General features: G+C 44.4%; 1 protein-coding gene and 1 long non-coding RNA gene across 2 annotated transcripts in view; both read left to right on the top strand.

The window, feature by feature from the left end:
* The first annotated feature begins 536 nt into the window (after nt 1-536).
* LOC115402081 (uncharacterized) lies at nt 537-9,613 on the top strand. The gene is made up of 2 exons (XR_003933071.1): nt 537-663; nt 9,296-9,613. It is a non-coding gene; the product is annotated as an uncharacterized LOC115402081 (long non-coding RNA).
* A 496-nt stretch (nt 9,614-10,109) lies between these two features.
* LOC115402261 (NACHT, LRR and PYD domains-containing protein 12-like) overlaps nt 10,110-18,791 on the top strand; it is a gene marked incomplete at its 3' end in the record, with an annotated part of 32,345 nt that continues 23,663 nt past the window's right edge. The window contains exons 1-4 of the mRNA XM_030110775.1: nt 10,110-10,151; nt 10,786-12,590; nt 13,113-13,286; nt 13,542-13,727. Of these exons, the coding sequence (XP_029966635.1) occupies nt 10,110-10,151; nt 10,786-12,590; nt 13,113-13,286; nt 13,542-13,727 (2,207 nt within the window). The remainder of the gene's footprint in view (nt 10,152-10,785; nt 12,591-13,112; nt 13,287-13,541; nt 13,728-18,791) is intronic.

The raw sequence follows: 18,791 nt of genomic DNA, 5'->3' as shown, positions 1-18,791 counted from the left end.
GTGTCTGCAGATTGTGGGACAGACAGTCAGAACCAGACAGTTTATCAGCTCTGACAAAGAGTTGAAGTTACCAAGTGTTTTTCTGAAGCTTTACCGAAAGAGACCTCAAAATAGCTTTAGTTTAATAATTTCACAATTTGATGACTCCTTGCTCAACTGACGTGTCCGTTTTTTTTTTTTTTTTTCCTTGTAGCAGCATTGCATGGACACATGGCACATTCACACATCTTATCCAGGCTGTAATTTCAGTAAATGAAAGTAAAATACAGAATTCCCTTATCCTGTGTGAACACACTACAAGTAACACCTAGATATTTCACGAGTTACCAGAAATCCACAGGTAGTGATAATCTCTTTCAAACAGAACTTTAGACACATTATTGTTCTGTTCATCGTGACTCATGTTGCCCCAACAGAAGCACATATTTCATCTGGGTCTTCTGCTGAAATGTTTCTGGCTCCGCCTCCTCTCATGTTGAGTAACACGTGATTTCTGGGAAAAGCCTCCCTCCCCTCATGTCTCCTCCTCTGGCTGTGTCAGAGGAGAAAACACTTCGTCTTGATCTGAGAGCAGGACTGAGAGGAACACAGAGCAGCTTCTTCTCTCCTCAAGTTTCTTCACTCATGGAAAAGAGTCTGTAAGAAGACGTGAAGAGAGTTCAGGTGAGAATCTGTCAGCTCTTTAGAAGCTCCACAACGGACCAGGAGGCTTTTTAACTTCTCCGTTTCTCTTTCATTCACACCATCACAAACCTGACAGCTGCTTTCTTCTGATTCACAGAATCAGACAGACATTTGAATCAACATTTAACACGAGTTAAAATTCAGTTTCTTTACTTGTTGCTGTGACTGAAAAAACAAAAACAAATGATTACTACTTTCGGTTTCACAGTGGGCGGGGCTTCAGTCCTACTTCACTCTGATTGGCTCATACTGGTGTCAGTCTTCAGTGTACATAACAAGCGATAACATGCACACGCGCCAATATGACCTTTACAGATATGAATCTGTCTGACGGCAGCAGTGGAGCCAAAGTCAGGTGTAAATAAACAGTCGACTGGTGACATTTCTCCACTCGTGACTGGTGAGTGGTTTGTAGTTTCAGAACTTGAAGCTGAATCGGAACATTTTTCAACTCTGAATATCTTTGTATGCAATGACAACTCTTATTACATGTTCAAATTTAATGCAGACTAGCAGGATTTTTACGCTTTGAAAACCTAATTACTACTTTTGAAGATTCTGGTTCACATTGACAAACTCTTTGACACATTGACAACTCTCACTGTGTCGCGTACATGTGAAGCATGGACGGGCCAGTGTGCTGAGCAGAGGGGGGAGGGGCTGCAGCCTAGCACACACACACACACACACACACACACACACACACACACACACACACACACACACACACACACACACACACACACACAGACAGCAGCAGCACAGTGAGCACCGGAGCGGGTCAAGAGAGGAGAGAGAGTCCAATACGGGGGACAAAAAGAAAAAGTAAAAAGAAATTAGTCAAATCAGGAAAAGGAGCCAAATTTGGACTCATTTTAATTATATTGATGGCTCCAAAAGCAGAGAGCATTGTCTGCAAGACCAACATTTCATATAGTCCCCTCTGAGAGAATCTTCTCTAAAACAGGTCAGATAATCACCGATGGAAGAAGCTGAATCAGTCGCTCAGAGCTGAGGCACTTGGCGTTTCTAAATGCCAATCTTCAGTAGAGTGCTGATCATTTTCTTTTTGTTTTACACATTTTAATTTTTTTTTTTTGCGTGTTTTTCAGGGGTTCTGTGTTGTTTCAGTCTAAATTGGTCAAAGTTGAATTGTAAATAGATAAAAGTTCTTGTATTTTATAGTTTATTTATAGCATTGAAGAGTTAATATTTGTTATTTTTATTTTGTTGTTTTGCATTTTTTTCAGGGATTCTGTGTTGTCGTTTGACTTTAAATTTGTTGAGTGTATAAAAAGCTAAAGTTGTTTGTATTTGAGAATTTATTTTTTTTGTAGATCTGTAAATCAGTCTGCCCCAGAGCAGCTGTGGCTACAACAGTAACTTACCACCACCGAGTATGGTGTGAACAGGTTAATGTGATATTGCAGTGTGAAGCGCTTTGGGCTCTGTCATGCAGGGTAAAAAGCGCTATACAAGTGTAGTCCACTTACCATTTACCATTTTAATTTATATTTTGTGTGTTTTTCAGGAATCCTGTGTTTCACTTTAAATTTGTGACGTATAAAAAAGCTAAAAGTTTATTCTTGTATTTCATAGTTTATTTGTTGTTGCACTGAAAAGTAAATATTTGTAATTTACATTTTTTTGTGTTGTGTTTTTCAGGGATTCTGTGTTGCTTGACTTTAAAGTTGCTTAGTATAAAAAAGTTAAAAGGTTAAATAAGTTGAAAGTTCACTGTAGAGTGAAAAAATTAATGGTGCGTTCACACCGGACGCGTTGCAAGCGTCACGGGCGTCGCTTTTACATTCAAAGTCTATGGTGGACGAGCTTCAACGCACCTAACGCGCATCAGGCGCTTTTCGAGCGTCGCTTTCCGAGCGTTTCGAGCGTTGCCGACGCGCGCCATGCGCGTCAGGCGTTGCAGGCGTCAACGCCTGAAGTTGGGAAAATTGAACTTTGGAAGCGTCAACGCCGAGCGTCATCCAATCACAGACGAGCACTCTGAGCGCTGACGCGGGCCAGAAGCTCGTCAAACTGGGCCCGGGAGAGGCGGAGGCTCGCCGGCGGGCCCGCCGCTGGGGTGACGCGCCGCACCGGGGGGCCGACTCGGTGCGACGCCCGGAGCGGGCCCGCTCCGTAGGACCGCTGGGTGAGACCGCGCGTCTCGGTCCTGCTGCGGGTCGCCGGGGAGCCGGTCGGAGAGGCGGGGGCGGCCGACGGTGTGATCCGCGTCGCCCGCCGCCAAAGCCCAACCGGGCCTGGAGGCTGGGCCGCTGGGTCGGGGGAACAGCGCTGCGCGCCGTGCCGGGCGGGGGGACCCGGGGCGGGTCCAGGGTGTGCTCTGCTTCTCTCCCTGCTTCTCTGCTTCTCTCCTGCTTCTCTGACACCTCCATGCTGGAGCCGCTCACTGCGGCTGGCTCACATTTCGCCGAATTCATCCGAACAAAATCATAAACAGTTGGTATTCAGACAAACAAACGACACAATCGGGCTCGAAACGACCACTTTGTCGCCTAATTTAAAAAAAAACCCGATAAAGTTATACATTTGAAGAGTTTAGAGCTACAGTGATTTCTGCACCGATCCCGCCATTGTCAACATGAAGACAGGACACAAGCTCCTCCCTCTCTGTGACAGAGCTCTGAGCAAAATCGGATTGTGCCACTCACCATGGTGGTTCATTCACAAACACTAAATAGAACATTGAATAAAAGTACAAGTAAATTTTTCCACAGTGTATTTGATAGGCTAACATGTATATTAAATAGGATTTATATCATGTTTATTTGGAAAAAAAACCAAGCAATTCTATGTAAAATCAGTCATTCAGCACCCCCATACAGCTGTAATGGAATGGTCCTCCTTTCATAACCACATTTTTTCGATGCTTGGACTGCGTGATTGGCAGTCGAATCAGGCCCCTTCGAACAAATCATCGACACCCCTAAGATATATATATATATATATATATATATATATATATATATATATATATATATATATTTATATATATATATATATATATATATATATATATATATATATATATATATATATGGTTCTGTCAGTTTTGGTGTTGGTTGTCGGCTCTGTTTTGGTGTTGCCTGGAGTGGGGTTTGGGATTGTTCTTGGTGACATGAGGTGCATCGACAACACTGTTTTGTATTGTGAATTTGTACATAGGTTGTATGTTTATTTCATGAGAGAAAGATAAAGGGGGGCAAGATAAAGGGGTCCATCGGATGCCATCTTTAAATAAAGGCAGCAGCAGGAGGAGATTCAGTGTCGTCCTGCTGCTAACATGAAAATCTGTTCGGATAGTAAAACGCTACAATCATACAATATTGCATGCCCCAGCTGCCGAACAGGACAAGGGTAAATTTAAAAAAAAAGGATGTCACTGGACACTTTCAGCAGGGCAGTCTCTGTAGAATGGTGTTTACGAAACCCTGACTGAAAAATGTCATAGATGTCATACTCTTGTACAAAAGATGTGAGCTGTGTCGCCACCACCTTTTCTAACAATTTGGACAAATAGGGGAGTTTAGATATCGAGTTTAATCATGGATGACGTATGTGCGCGCTACTACATGAGTGAACGTGACCACGTCGCAGTCCAACGAAATAAATTGGAAGAACTGAATGTGAATTACAATTGATTTGATGCATTTTAATTTTAAATTATGTATTTTTGTGGTAATATTTGTTTACGAACATTTTGACTTGAAGGAGAACTATGCAAGATTTGCTTTACACTCCCCCTACTGGTCTCCTGTGAAAGGTCACTGTCGTAAATGTTCTCCACATCACCCCCCTCCCCCACCCCCGCCCCCGTGCAGAGAGCGTCCCACTCCCGTTTTCTTGTTTTCCGCTCGTTAGACAAAGTTTTTTTTCTGTCTCTTTGGTTCTGCCCTCCGTGAGCACCTAAGGGTGGCATTGCTGACACTCGCGAGGGTTTCATGTTTGTTTTACGCGCTTTTATACTTGTACTCCCGTATGAGTGCCGTAAAGCAGGTTTGTTCTCGCGAGATGTAGTCGGGTCCGCTCCTCTGAAAGTTACAAGTGCTGTTTTCAGGACACAGACCCTGGGGGCAATAGACGGACAGGTGAATCACCGTGACAAGTCTTTGTTTACCCCCACAGGGATTCTGAAAAACATTTATTGAGGTAAAAAAGTTGCATAGTTCTGCTTTAACTAATTTTCAGAGAATATATATATTTCTGTGATTCCCCCGCATACCACTAGAGGGAGCTCACGTGCCACCAGTGGTACGCGTACCACAGTTTGAGAACCAAGGTTCTGGACAAGCTGTTTGAGCTGTCTGTATTTTTAGCTCTTCAAACTGATTGTGTCTATTTTTCAACTCTGAATATCTTTGTACACACTGATAGGTCTGAATACATTCATCAATTTTTTTAAATTAGCTGATTTATTTTTTTTTTGACACATTTGAAAACCTAATTCCGAACAACTTTTGAAGATTGTGGTGACTTTCTTTTACTCACTTACAGCTCTTACTCAGGACAGACAGATTGGCACACACACGTCCGCACGCGCGTGCTTCCCTGAATGATCACATGTTTTTCAGCATCCCCTACCTTGGCAGCAGCGGCCATAGATATCTTATATAACACGAGATACCTCGTCTCCGCTGCTGGCCAATGAAGTCGGACGTCTGCAGAGGTCGGCCATCTTTGTACGGGAATCTGGCTCACTGATAACACTGTGTTGATGAGACATGAACTGCTTAACAAGCTATAACTTGCTCAATTTTTTACCGATTTTTAAACGGTTTGGTTTGTAATAAACATCAAATCTCTGTTAATGACATGACATATGTTTGATGAGTATGGCATGCCTTAAATATATATCATAAATATATATCATATCGTAAATATTAATAATATTCTTCATATTAGGCTCCATGTTCAAATCCTTACACTGAGATATATTTATAGCACTTACGAATAATTTAGACAAGCCATACATGTCCATATTTTTAGTTTTGTGTGAAAATATTTTAAGACGTGGCAGGGCTGCAGTGGAGGCTGAAGATAAACTATTTACCCACCTGAAACTTCAGAAATACTTAAATCTCATGAACCTCATTATATTGAATGTATTACATTATTTTTCATTAATATAGAACATTAAACAGTAAACTTCCACATTATTAAATCTATTGTGAATGTATAATGTCCCCCCATTGATTATTTAAACATGAAATAGTGCACCAGAAATCACATTGTTTAAAAAAAAATATTTAATTAGGCATTGTAAAAACGTATAAAAGGAATTACAGTCACAATATAATTCGGTAAACGAATAAAAGGCAACTGAGTCAATCTCTTGATCAATCAATTTTTATATAACTCAGAGTCACAACAGCAATTGCCTTATAGTGCTTTAAGATGTTCCATTAAAAAAATTCAGTGAAATAAGAGTATAAAAGTCTGCACAGATCACCAACCTTACATTGCGTTCCACAGAAACTCTGACAACTTTCCCGTACAAAGATGGCCGACCTCTGCGGACGTCGTGGAATCTGCCGTGAGGCATCCAGTGTTCTATAAGATATCTACGGCAGCGGCACTGTTGAACTTGCTGCGTCTGTTTTGAACTGTGTGGGCTGATTTCCTGTCAGACCTGGCAACCCGTTGCGTTTGCATTTCCGCACCAGAGCAGCACTGCATCTCCTTTCAAATAGTGATGGGAATTCCGGCTCTTTTTAGGGAACCGGCTCTTTCAGTTCGGCTCACTAAAAATAGCCGGCTCTTTTGGCTCCCAAACGGCTCTTCAGATTTTTTTGTTGCTTTAATCGATATATTACCAATAATAATGTAACGTTATGCACAAAATGAATTAATAATTATGAAAAAAATGTATTATACTACTATTTTATGATAGCCTTTATTTTTTCACTCTGAAGTGAACTTTCAACTAATTTATACTTTTAACTTTTTTATACTAAGCAACTTTAAAGTCAAGCAACACAGAATTCCTGAAAAACACACGACACAACAAAATGTAAATTACAAATATTTACTTTTCAGTGCAACAACAAATACACTATGAAATACAAGAATAAACTTTTAGCTTTTTTATACTTAACAGATTTAAAGTGAAACACAGGATCCCTGAAAACACACAAAATATAAATTAAAATGGTAAATGGTAAGTGGACTACACTTGTATAGCGCTTTTTACCCTGCATGACAGAGCCCAAAGCGCTTCACACTGCAATATCACATTAACCTGTTCACACCATACTCGGTGGTGGTAAGCTGCTGTTGTAGCCACAGCTGCTCTGGGGCAGACTGATTTACAGATCTACAAAAAAAATAAATTCTCAAATACAAACAACTTTAGCTTTTTATACACTCAACAAATTTAAAGTCAAACAACAACACAGAATCCCTGAAAAAAAATTCAAAACAACAAAATAAAAATTACAAATATTAACTCTTCAATGCTATAAATAAACTATAAAATACAAGAACTTTTATCTATTTACAATTCAACTTTTGACCAATTTAGACTGAAACAACACAGAACCCCTGAAAAACACGCAAAAAAAAAAATTAGAATGTTTAAAACAAAAAGAAAAAGATCAGCACTCTACTGAAGATTGGCATTTAGAAACGCCAAGTGCCTCAGCTTTGAGCGACTGATTCGGCTTCTTCCATCGGTGATTATCTGACCTGTTTTAGAGAAGATTCTCTCAGAGGGGACTATATGACATTTTGGTCTTGCAGACAATGCACTCTGCTTTTGGAGCCATCAATATAATTAAAATGAGTCCAAATTTGGCTCCTTTTCCTGATTTGACTAATTTCTTTTTAGTTTTTCTTTTTGTCCCCCGTATTGGACTCTCTCTCCTCTCTTGACCCGCTCCTGTGCTCACTGTGCTGCTGCTGCTGTGTGTGTGTGTGTGTGTGTGTGTGTGAGTGTGCTGGGCTGCAGCCCCTCCCCCCTCTGCTCAGCACACGAAGCAGAGCAGACAGAAAAAAAGCGTCTCGAAGGGAGCCGGCTCCTGATTGGTGGGGAGCCGGCTCCCGTCGTTCACTTCAAAGAGCCGGCTCATAGAGCCATTACGTTCACGAACGACACATCACCACAAAACACTTCCTGTTCCACTGGTGGAGGGAAGTGCGCGCCTTCACTTCACAGCTTTCTTCTCTTTTTCATCGCGACTCTGATATAAAGCCGCCGTTCTAACTGCAGAGGTCAGAGAGATTTCTTTCTGCCTCTCGGATTTCTGCTCCATCTGACTGGTCCAGAGGACAAACGGTGAGTTTTAATGGCCTCTCTGTCTCCTTGTGTCACGATGTTCAGCTACTTTTAGAGTCATTCAGAGCAGGAAACTGGACGATGGACTGATTTCAGGCTTGACATTTGCTCTGAATTTCCCTGCTTGGTTTATTTATCTCTATTTTCTCGCTGAGAACTGAGACTCGTGTTGAAAGTGAAAGTAAAAAAGTGATTGAAGTCCTTCAGTTATTTTTCTCTCTTTCCTCAGAATGATTTCAGTCTCTGGTTTGTTCTTGTCAGCTCCTCAACTCCCCAGTGGCAGAGCCTGAAACAGAGTTCAGTCACTTTCTGATCCAAACCATTGACTGTTGAGAAAAAGGGAGAAACTTCACCCATAGCAGGGGGCGGGGCCAAAGATATCATGACATCCTGACGCAGCTGGAGGTCATGTGCCTTAGGGGCGGCCATCTTGCTGAGGTCCCTCTGGCCCCACAGCCATGAAATCTGCAGGAGAACCACATGTTTTCACCATGAAAGTGATCAGAAACCAATCAGCTGTGATTTCTGGAGGACAGACAGGCATAAACAGAACAAAAGCTGCTCAGGAACTGTTCAGGCTGATTGAGGTTGTTATTGATGGGTTTGTTTTAGGATTGTATTTCTGATTCAGTCATCAATGTATAATTTCGATCATCATTATTATATTGATACGGTCAATATCACAGCCATCATCATGATTAATGGGGCAGCTGATGTCTAGTGGGGAGAGCAGTCATCTTGTCTAGTGGGGAGAGCAGTCATCTTACAATTGGGAAGTTATTAGTTTGATTCCTGTGTCCCCCGGTCTGCATGTCGCAATCCCCAGTTATTGGTAAAATAGCACCACTGCCTTGTGGTCGTCACTGGAGTGACAAAGGCAAAGGGAGACCTCCCCTACAGAAAATTTGAAGTGGAGCCCTGAAGTCCTCGTGTTACGGTACCTTCCAGAAACTCCTGCAGCCAAGTTGGTACCAACTGTATGGGCCTGTCTCTTCCGTTGGACACTACCAGCGAGGCTGAGAAGGGGGATCTGTCGTTCCTCCATAACTTCGCCCCGGCTTGTCCATGATATCTCGAGATCGACGGAGCCAACATGCATCCCTCCATCCATCGCATCCATACATATCTGTCTGCATCTGTGTGGGGTCGGGGCTGTGGGTGGTGGGGGGGGGGCTAGATGTGGCTGGTGGGGTGGACCTAGTCCAATGTAGTCAAGAGAGGTCAAGTTCTAGTGGATTTAGATCTGGACCTGGTCCAATGTGCTCTACAAATGAAGAATACAGTCACATCCGCTCCTTTCTTCATTTTCTCCAACAGAATAAAGGTCAGACTCTTTCAACATTGGTTCCTGACTGAACTTTGTCTCGCCTCAAATGTGGAACATGTTTTATCAATCTGTGGAGCAGAAAATGGACAAACAGCAGGTGAAATGATTTTTCCCAGAAACACTGGAGCAGTAGAATTTAGTCTTTATTAGTAGAGCTGCTCCACTCAGAATGAAGTCACTGGATTTGAACTGAAAGTTGATGTTGTGTTATTGTTATCTGTGTGTGTGTGTGTGTGTGTGTGTGTGTGTGTGTGTGTGTGTGTGTGTGTGTGTGTGTGTGTGTGTGTGTGTGTGTGTGTGTGTGTGTGTGTGTGTGTGTTCTTGTACATACCCAAAAGTAAGGACCAAAATTCGTATTTCACCAACAGAGTGAGGACATTTTTGCTGGTCCTCACTTTTCAAAAGGCCTTTTTTTGGCCTTTTTGAGGGTTAAGACTTGGTTTTTGATTTAGGGTTACAATTGGGTTTAGGTTAGGTTTAGGGCAGAGGTTAGGGTTAGGCATTAATTTTTGATGGTTAGGGTTAGGGTAAGGGGCTAGGAAATGCATTATGTCAGTGAGTGTCCCACAACGATATAAGTACAAACGTGTGTGTGTGTGTGTGTGTGTGTGTGTGTGTGTGTGTGTGTGTGTGTGTGTGTGTGTGTGTGTGTGTGTGCGTGCGCTCTGTCTCAGTGACTGAAGATGTCAGATGTGGATGAAGAGGAGGGCAGGTCAGGTGTGGACAGGTAAGAGCCGTCAGGCGTTCTCTTCAGTGTTTCTTCCTGCCACCACAGAGTGATCTGACTCTTCTAATGTTGCCGTCATGTGTGGAAGGTGTGTGAACCTTCCTCTCCAGGTTGGACATGTACGTCTCACATGTTGAATGAATGTGTGTAAACTGTCAGAACCTCCTGATCTGTCAATGAGCCAACAGAACATTTGGACCTGCTGTCAAACTCCTGATTGGGCAGTGTGGGTGTGACCTTTGACCTCTGTCATGTTCATCTCTTCATAAACAACTGGGTTTACAGTGAACTGACTGAACCATTCAAGCTGTTTCTAAATCCTCTGATTTCTCTCTAAGGTTGTCTCTGAAGAGTGACTGGTCCAAAGGTTTAGTACCAGACTTCAGTGTTGAACCTGGACCTTCAGACACAAAGTAAGAAACTGTTTTTCTTTCATTTCCGTTAAAGCAGACTGAGAGACGTTGAGCTCACGTTCAGATTCAGCTCCAGTATTTTGAAGCTGGATCTTTGTGTCTTTCCTGTGTTGTGTTGCTCAGAGGCAATGTTGCTTGGTGTCCACAGAAAGAGGAAGAGGAGGACTGATGTCTGTGAGGAGCAGCCAGAAAGATCCAGAAGCAGAGCTGCACCAAGTAAGAGTGGACATTCGTCTGCTGAGGAACTGGGACTGGTTGTTGTGTTGTAGAGACATGAGAGCTGGTTGTTTGTGTGCACTCTGACTGTTGTTGTTGTCTTTGAGCAGGTGTGGGTCTGCAGCAGCTTCTAGAAGAACACAAGAAGAGTCTGAGGAGGAGATGTGAACGTGTGACTGAAGGAAGTGATGAAGCAGGAGGAGGAAGCCTCCTCAACAGGATCTACACTGAGCTCCACATCACAGAGGAACACAGTGAGGAGCTTCAGAGGGAACCTGAGCTGAAGCTTCTGGAGACAGCTTCCAGGAAGAAGAGCCTCCGTCACTCTGCCATCAGGGAGGAGAGCCTCCGTCACTCTGCCATCAGGGTTCAGGACATCTTCAAAGCCTCGGCCCAGCAGCTCAGACACATCCGAGTGGTTGTGACCAGCGGCGTGGCCGGCAGTGGAAAAACCTTCTCGGTGCACAAGTTCAGTCTGGACTGGGCCGAGGGCCTGGAGAACCAGGATGTGGGGGTGCTGGTGGTGCTCTCCTTCAGGGAGCTGAACCTGCTGGGAGAGCGGCCGTACAGCCTCCTCTCGCTGCTGGCTGTTTTCCATCCCACGCTCCAGAAGCTGACGGCAGAGGAGCTGGATGTCTGCAGGCTGCTCTTCATCTTTGACGGTCTGGATGAAAGCAGACTTTCTCTGGACTTCAGCAGCAGCCGGCGGCTGCTTGACGTCTCCCAGCAGTCTTCAGTCAGCGAGCTGCTCACTAACCTCATCCGGGGGGATCTGCTGCCCTCGGCTCGGGTCTGGATCACTTCTCGACCGGCGGCGGCCCATCAGATCCCTCCAACATGTGTGGACAGACTGACAGAAGTGCGAGGCTTCACTGACGCCCAGAAGGAGGAGTACTTCAGGAGGAGGCTGAGTGATGAGGAGCTGAGCAGCAGGATCATCTCCCACATCCAGACCTCCAGGAGCCTCCACGTCATGTGTGGAATCCCAGTCTTCTGCTGGATCACTGCTACAGTTCTGGAGCACATGTTGAGCAGCGAGCAGAGAGGAGAGCTGCCCCAGACCCTGACTGACATGTACTCCCACTTTGTGCTGGTTCAGACACACAGGAAGAAGCTCAAGTACCATGAAGGACCTGAGACGGGTCCACAGGAGCTGACGGAGGCTGACAGGGAGCTTCTTCTGAAGCTGGGCAGGATGGCCTTGGAACACCTGGACAGAGGAAACATCCTGTTCTACCAAGAAGACCTGGAGCAGTGTGGTCTGGATGTGACTGAGGCCTCGCTGTACTCTGGAATCTGTACTCAGATCTTCAGAAGAGAGTCTATGATCTTCCAGAAAGCCGTCTACAGCTTCGTCCATCTGAGTGTTCAGGAGTTTCTGGCTGCAGTCTCCATGTTCCACTGTTTCACCAGCAGGAAGACAGATGTACTGAAGACCTTCTTTGGAGAGGATCATGCTTTCAGATCTCTTGATGATTTGCTGGTGGTCGTCCTGGAGAAATCCGTCAGAAGTGGGAACGGCCACCTGGACCTGTTTGTCCGCTTCCTTCATGGCCTCTCTCTGGAATCCAACCAGAGACTCTTAGAAGGTCTGCTGGGTCAGACAGAGATCAGTCCAGAAATCATCCAGAGAGTCATCCAGAACCTGAAGAAGATCAACAGTGAAAAAGTGTCTCCTGACAGAAGCATCAACATCTTCCACTGTCTGATGGAGATGAAGGACCTCTCAGTACATCAGGAGATCCAAGAGTTCCTGCAGTCAGAGAACAGATCAGAGAAGAAACTTTCTGAGATCCACTGCTCAGCTCTGGCCTACATGCTGCAGATGTCAGACCAGGTCCTGGAGGAGTTTAACCTGAAGAACTACAACACATCATGGGAGGGACGATGGAGACTGATCCCAGCTGTGAAGAACTGCAGGAAGGCTGAGTGAGTCCACAAGTCTTCATGATCAATGTCTCAGTGATGTTTCTAGAACGTAGTTCCTGTAGTTCCTCTGTGGAGATGATCCTCAGTGAGCTGTCCTGAAGAACCCATCAGTCCACTCATCCCATGATTCCCTACATTTACTGCTGTTCCTCAGTGTCAACAATCCCCTGCAGAGGTTGGCTCAGTTCTCAGGATCTGTTCAGACTGAGGCTGTCAGTCTTCCTCCATGTTCTAATTCACATTGCTTCTGTTCTTGTCTGGAACATTCAAATATTTTCCAGTTTGTTGAATTCCTCTCATCAGCCCTCAGACAGTGTGAGAATAAAGCAGCAGATCTTCTCTTGATCTTCTTGAGACTGTTTCCATCTGATGAAAAAAATCATGTCAGACTCAGTAGGAACAGGACTAAAGACCTGCAGCACGGTGCAGCAGGTTGTGGTGTTTCTACAGGAGAGCAGGTCTGATGTCAGATCGTCCAACAAAGTGTCCTCTCTCATCATGTCCTCTCTGGTCTCATTACAGTCTTTCTCGCTGTGGACTCTCTGATCCTCACTGTGAAGTGATCTCCTCAGCTCTGAAGTCTGACCCCTCCCATCTGAAACATCTGGACCTGAGTGTGAACATCCTGAAGGATTCATCAGTGAAGATTCTGTGTTCTGGACTGGAGAGTCCAAACTGTAAACTGGAGACTCTGAGGTCAGTTCACTGCCTTGAAGTTAGAATCTGTTGGAGTCAAAGGACTGAGAGGAGTTTAGGAAGATTCCAGATGTTGGAGGGACAGAGAGTGGAGAGAGCTCTGCAGCATGTTGATGAGAGCTCTTCTCCTCCTGGAGGCTTCAGCTGTTTGGACTTTACATTTCTAAACTCTTCCAGTCTGAACCTTCTTCAGCTCTCAGTCACTTCAACATCAAACTTTTTTCTTTAATCTCACTTCTTTCTCTGTTTATTCAGGTTGGATTTCTGCGTTTTGTCAGAGATCAGCTGTTCTTCTCTGACCTCAGCTCTGAAGTCCAACCCCTCCCTCCAGAAACATCTGGAACATCTGATCCTCAGTGACAACTATGGTCTTCGTGATTCAGGAGTTTCTCAGCTGTGTGGTTTTCTGCAGAGTCCACTCTGCCGTCTGAAGACTCTGAGGTCAGAATCCATGTTTAAGTGTGTTTCAGTACAGTTGTGTTGACATAAAGGTCAGACATCAGGCTGGTCTGAGAGTGATCCACAGAGGATCTCAATGAGGACCGGAGCTTCTTCTCTGGTCTTTAGTCCTGTGACTGTGGCAGAGTCGTGTGCAGCTCCACATTTCAAAGCTTGCCAGAAGAAGAAAGCTGCTGCAGTGGATCACTGACTGTGAACCTCTGACACGCTCCATGTTGACCTTCAGCTTTCAAAGCAGGCTGATCTCTCCTGGATCCAGCTGTCACTGATCTCCCAGCTGGAGCTCCAGACTCTCAGCAACTCTGCAGACTCTGGACTTGTTGACTTTCTGTCCAGTAACCTTGGCTGTTGATCAAATTAGAGAGAAGAAGAACCCCAGTTCTTCTTTCACTTCCACGGAGCTCCAACTTTCTGAAGAAGAAATGGAGACCAAGGATCAGTGTGGTCAGTCTCATCTAAACGGGATTACAGTTTTTCTCCGTTGCTTTGGCTCATTTCTTGAAACAGAAATGACATTCTCAAAACAACATGGACAAACCTCCAAACTACTCTGTAACTGCTCACAACAGAACAGTGTTTCCCTTCATTTCACCACATTGTAAATAGCTTTGGCCATGTCTCAGTGTCTCAGAGCATCTTTGCAACTTATGAAGCACAGTCAGGCTCGATTTAACACAATTTCCAAGTGAATAGATCATGTTGATCTCAACTGATTGATAGATTCTCAGTCTCATGGTTGTTCTCTCCAAAACATATGAGCAGTATTTCGTTGTATCAGTGATCAATAGTCTGATCAACTGTCAAAATCTGTCAAGAACAAACTGCAGTACTGTGAAGATCAGACGTGGATCTGTTTACATGAAGGTGAGGAGGACAGTCAGGGGGTGAGGAGGACAGTCAGGGGGTGAGGAGGACGGTCAGGGGGTGAGGAGGACAGTCGGGGGGTGAGGAGGACAGTCGGGGGGTGAGGAGGACAGTCAGGGGGGTGAGCAGTGAAGCAGTGAGCTGTTAAACTCCAGCTTCATTTACAGCAGTGGCGGATGCTGGTCTTTCAAAGAGGGGAAGCTCATTTTTAGCATACATTGTAAAATGTGTCTGTTTTTGTATGTAAATTCTATTAGCTTTCATGCCTTTTGTACGCCCTGACAAAGTTAGACAGATCCCCAAAGCCCACTTGTGACCAGAAAACACCTCCCTGAGATGGTTTCATCCAGTGGCATGGCCAGCAGGATATTTTATTGGTGACAGCGCTTCCAGTCAGCAGCTCACCTGGTCAGACCAGGACAGCTGAAAACACCTGTTACTTTTCCCCACGTTTTGGCACCAGCTCAGTCTTAGGAGTTGATCTGTTCTGCAGTTTAACACCAATTTTCTTTTCGTAAGGAAGAATATCAAATGGCTTCGCCAAAATCTGGTCCACAACATTCACATTGTCTGCTGTTGTGTGCAGCTTGTGAGCAGCTGGAGCTGCTGCAGAGGCCAGAGCGCTGTGTGACCGCCTGAGAGTGAGAGTGAGAGACGGGGAGAAGCTCCAGCTGCTGGTGGAGGACAGAAACCGCAGAGTGACCTAAACGAGTCTCCAAACACAACGCTAGTCGTTTGGCCAATTCCAATTCCCATCTTCACCCTCAATCTCAACACTCAAGCTCAAAGCTCAATCTGAGGGTCCCTCAAAAATGAGAGTTGAGGAATATAATGTGACTTGGAAATGGGACACCACTTAAACGCAGTTACGCCCTTAGACTGAAGAGGGCAGCACTATATCAGATGAATCGCAGCACTACGCGATGCAGAAGAAGAAAGTAAACCCAGAAATAAACAAGAAATGGAAACTCCAGCTGCGTGGGCTTTGCGAATCTTTTCAAGATTGTCTGTAGAAACAAGAAAAGCGGTGCGAAGGAGAAGACTCTTCAGTCACATGGCAGCACTGATGACTCAGATACAGGTGTGTGTATTATACACGCGCAATAATAATAATAATAATAATAATAATAATAACAATAATAATAATAATACATTTTATTTATATAGCGCTTTTCAAGATACTCAAAGACGCTTCAAATAAATTAAAAACAACAGCATAACAGCAATGCATTCTGGATATCCCTTACCACCAAGGGTGGTCTGGGAAAATCTCAACATTGAGGGACATAACCTCCCTCAAACTCGTCCTTTTGCTCAAAATATTTGAGAGTTGGGACAAGACTTGACTCGCGGGAGCGTGCATTTTTACGATTGAGGGTTGAGAACGAGGGTGAGTCTCCGAGGATCAGTAAAGCCTCCGGATCAACTCAGAACAACAGAATGAAAAACTTCAGAAGCGCTTTGGTGCATTTTTTTTTTGCTTCAAGATCACTGATTTGCTCATTTCGCTTTCAATCAAGCTTCAGACAGATCATCCAATCAGCACGCAGAAGCTCAGCGTCCAGGCCAGCCTACTGCCCATAGACCCCTTTGAAGCTCCGTAGTCCGATGGGCGGGACCAGCCCAGCATTTTATCCAATGAGCGTCCAGTTTCACTGCAGCGGAACAACCCACTCTCGCTTCCGCATGGACGCTCAGCGTCCAGCTGTTTAAAGCGCCGTGCTGCTGCGAGGAGGAGTGAGAAAAAATCCGAGTCAATTACCTGAGATAAGTAGCTGATGCTAAACAAAAGATGAACGTGTTGTAGCGCATATTTAGTCAATGAAATGTACACACAACAGTAAATATTGGACCACTTATTTTTTGACATTTTAGGGGAAGTTGAGCTTCCCTTGCAGTCTTAGAGCAATCACCACTGATTTACAGCACTGTGGGCTTAATACAGTTTTTGGTCATTTGTTTGTTCCTTTGTGTGTGTATTACAGTATGTTGAACTCTGATGGATGAAGTTACTTTGTGTGTAAATAAAATAATTATTTCCTTGGAAGTATGAGAGCAATGTGTGAGTCATAAATTGAAGGTTCTTCTTCCTGTGAAAAACAAAAAACTTTCACAGTAATGATTGTGAATGAAGGACTGGGCTCAGACTGAAAGGTAGATGAGGGATATTTCAATGTTCCTCTGACTTAAAGACAAAACATCTCTACATTCTGACTGTCAGTGACTCACGATGACAAAGAGATGAAGCTTTTTGAAGACTTTGATCATTTGTTTGAGAAACAAATGTAGTTTTTCCACCTGAGTGAACTGTTCTGAAGAGGTCTGGTCTTTGACAGGTGAACCATGTGGTTCTGCTGAACTGTCCAGGCTGTTTTTGACAAGAGAACCAAGAGAACCAAGAGAACCAAGAGAACTGAGAACGTCTGGTCTGTTTGGAAAAATGAGCCAATGCTGTTGAGAAGGATCTTTACATTTTGGAGATGCTTGACTGTTTATATGGGAAAGAAATGTAGCTTTGAAACATGAGTGAACAGTTCTGGGAGAGAGATGAGCTTCAGAAAGTGAACTATAGCGTCGAGCTGAACTGTGAGACTGCTGAGCCAAAAGATCTTAGAGTTTTGAAAATGTGATTTCAGTTTCAAAAAATGAGCCCAACCAATGGAGAAGAACTCACTCCTCATTTCAGCTGACATTTAAAACCAAAGTTAGAAAAGATTCAGGAAACAGATGTTGAAGGATTTGGAGTTCTGTAGAGAAGAGGTGAAAACTGAGAATTCAGACCTGAACATTAAAATTGAAAAAAAAAAAAATAATATTAACAATCCTCTTTTAGTGTTCTAAGAGTTAGAAAAGAATAAAAACCACAATATGCAAGTTAATGTAAATCAGTGATTGTACGGTTTTATTGCACTAGCGTCCCTAGTTTAGTGTGGGGTCCCCCAGGGCTCCGTACTCGGTCCTTCCCTCTTTACCATATACATGCTTCCCCTTGGTCGTGTTGTCAGCAAGCATGGAATAAACTTCCATTGCTATGCTGACGACACACAACTCTACATCAACATTTCATCCAACAGCTCTCCTACCCCCTCTGTCTCCACCCTCAGCTCCTGCCTGGAGGATATAGGGGCGTGGATGAGTCAAAACTTCCTGCAGCTTAACGGCTCAAAAACAGAAGCCATTCAAACGGGTCCTCCTCATCAACTCCGCTCCTCTCCTCTTACCTCCGTTTCATTCCGAGGTCACACCATTCCCCTCTCTCCCTCTGTTACAAACCTTGGGGTCAAGTTTGACCCCCACCTCTCTTTTGACAATCATATCACCTCCATTTGCAAAACATCCTTCTTCCACCTTCGTAACATTTCCAGACTACGTTCCTCCCTCTCCCTCCCTGCTGCAGAGAAGCTTGTCCACGCCTTTGTTTCCTCCAGGCTGGACTACTGTAACGCCTCCTCATCGGGATCTCTGGCAGGAGCCTCCAAAAGCTCCAGTATGTACAGAACAGCGCTGCCAGAGTCCTGATGAGGGGCGAAAATATGAGCACATCACTCCCATCCTTCACTCTCTCCACTGGCTTCCCATTCAGGCCCGTATAGAGAACAAGATCCTCCTGCACCCCCATCACTGTCTGCACGGTGCGGCCCCCACCTCCCTCACTGAACTGCTCACACCACACACCTCTGCCCGGACCCGGTCAGGCCAACTGCATCGTCTGGTTCAGCCCAGGACACGGCTCAAAACCGTGGGGGACCGGGCCTTTGAAGCCGCAGCTCCCCGTCTGTGGAACGCTCTCCCAGACCACCTTAGGGCCCCACAGACGGTGGGCGCTTTTAAAAAAGGACTGAAGACCTTCCTCTTCAGAAAGGCATACCAACAATAATGTTGCTTAATATGTTGCTTGTATTGTAATGTTTTACCCTGTGCTTGTTTTTAACCCTGTGCCTCTTGTAGCACTTTGAGATTGATTTTAAATGTAAAGTGCGTTACAAATAAAATCTATTATTATTATTAATAACTCCCATCGTAAAGGGTGTGTTGACTTGATGACACAGCGTCTACTCACGCTTCAGACACTCCAAAACTGTTTCTTCAACGATTATTTATTAAGAACACAGTTTGTCCTGCCAGGTAAACAACAGCTCAGCATCACCAGTCAACATCGCGTCTGAGCAAAAAGTAGATCCA

The sequence above is a fragment of the Salarias fasciatus genome, chromosome 15, assembly GCF_902148845.1.
Source record: "Salarias fasciatus chromosome 15, fSalaFa1.1, whole genome shotgun sequence".
Classification (NCBI taxonomy): domain Eukaryota; kingdom Metazoa; phylum Chordata; class Actinopteri; order Blenniiformes; family Blenniidae; genus Salarias; species Salarias fasciatus.
This window is presented reverse-complemented; position numbering and strand designations above follow the sequence as displayed.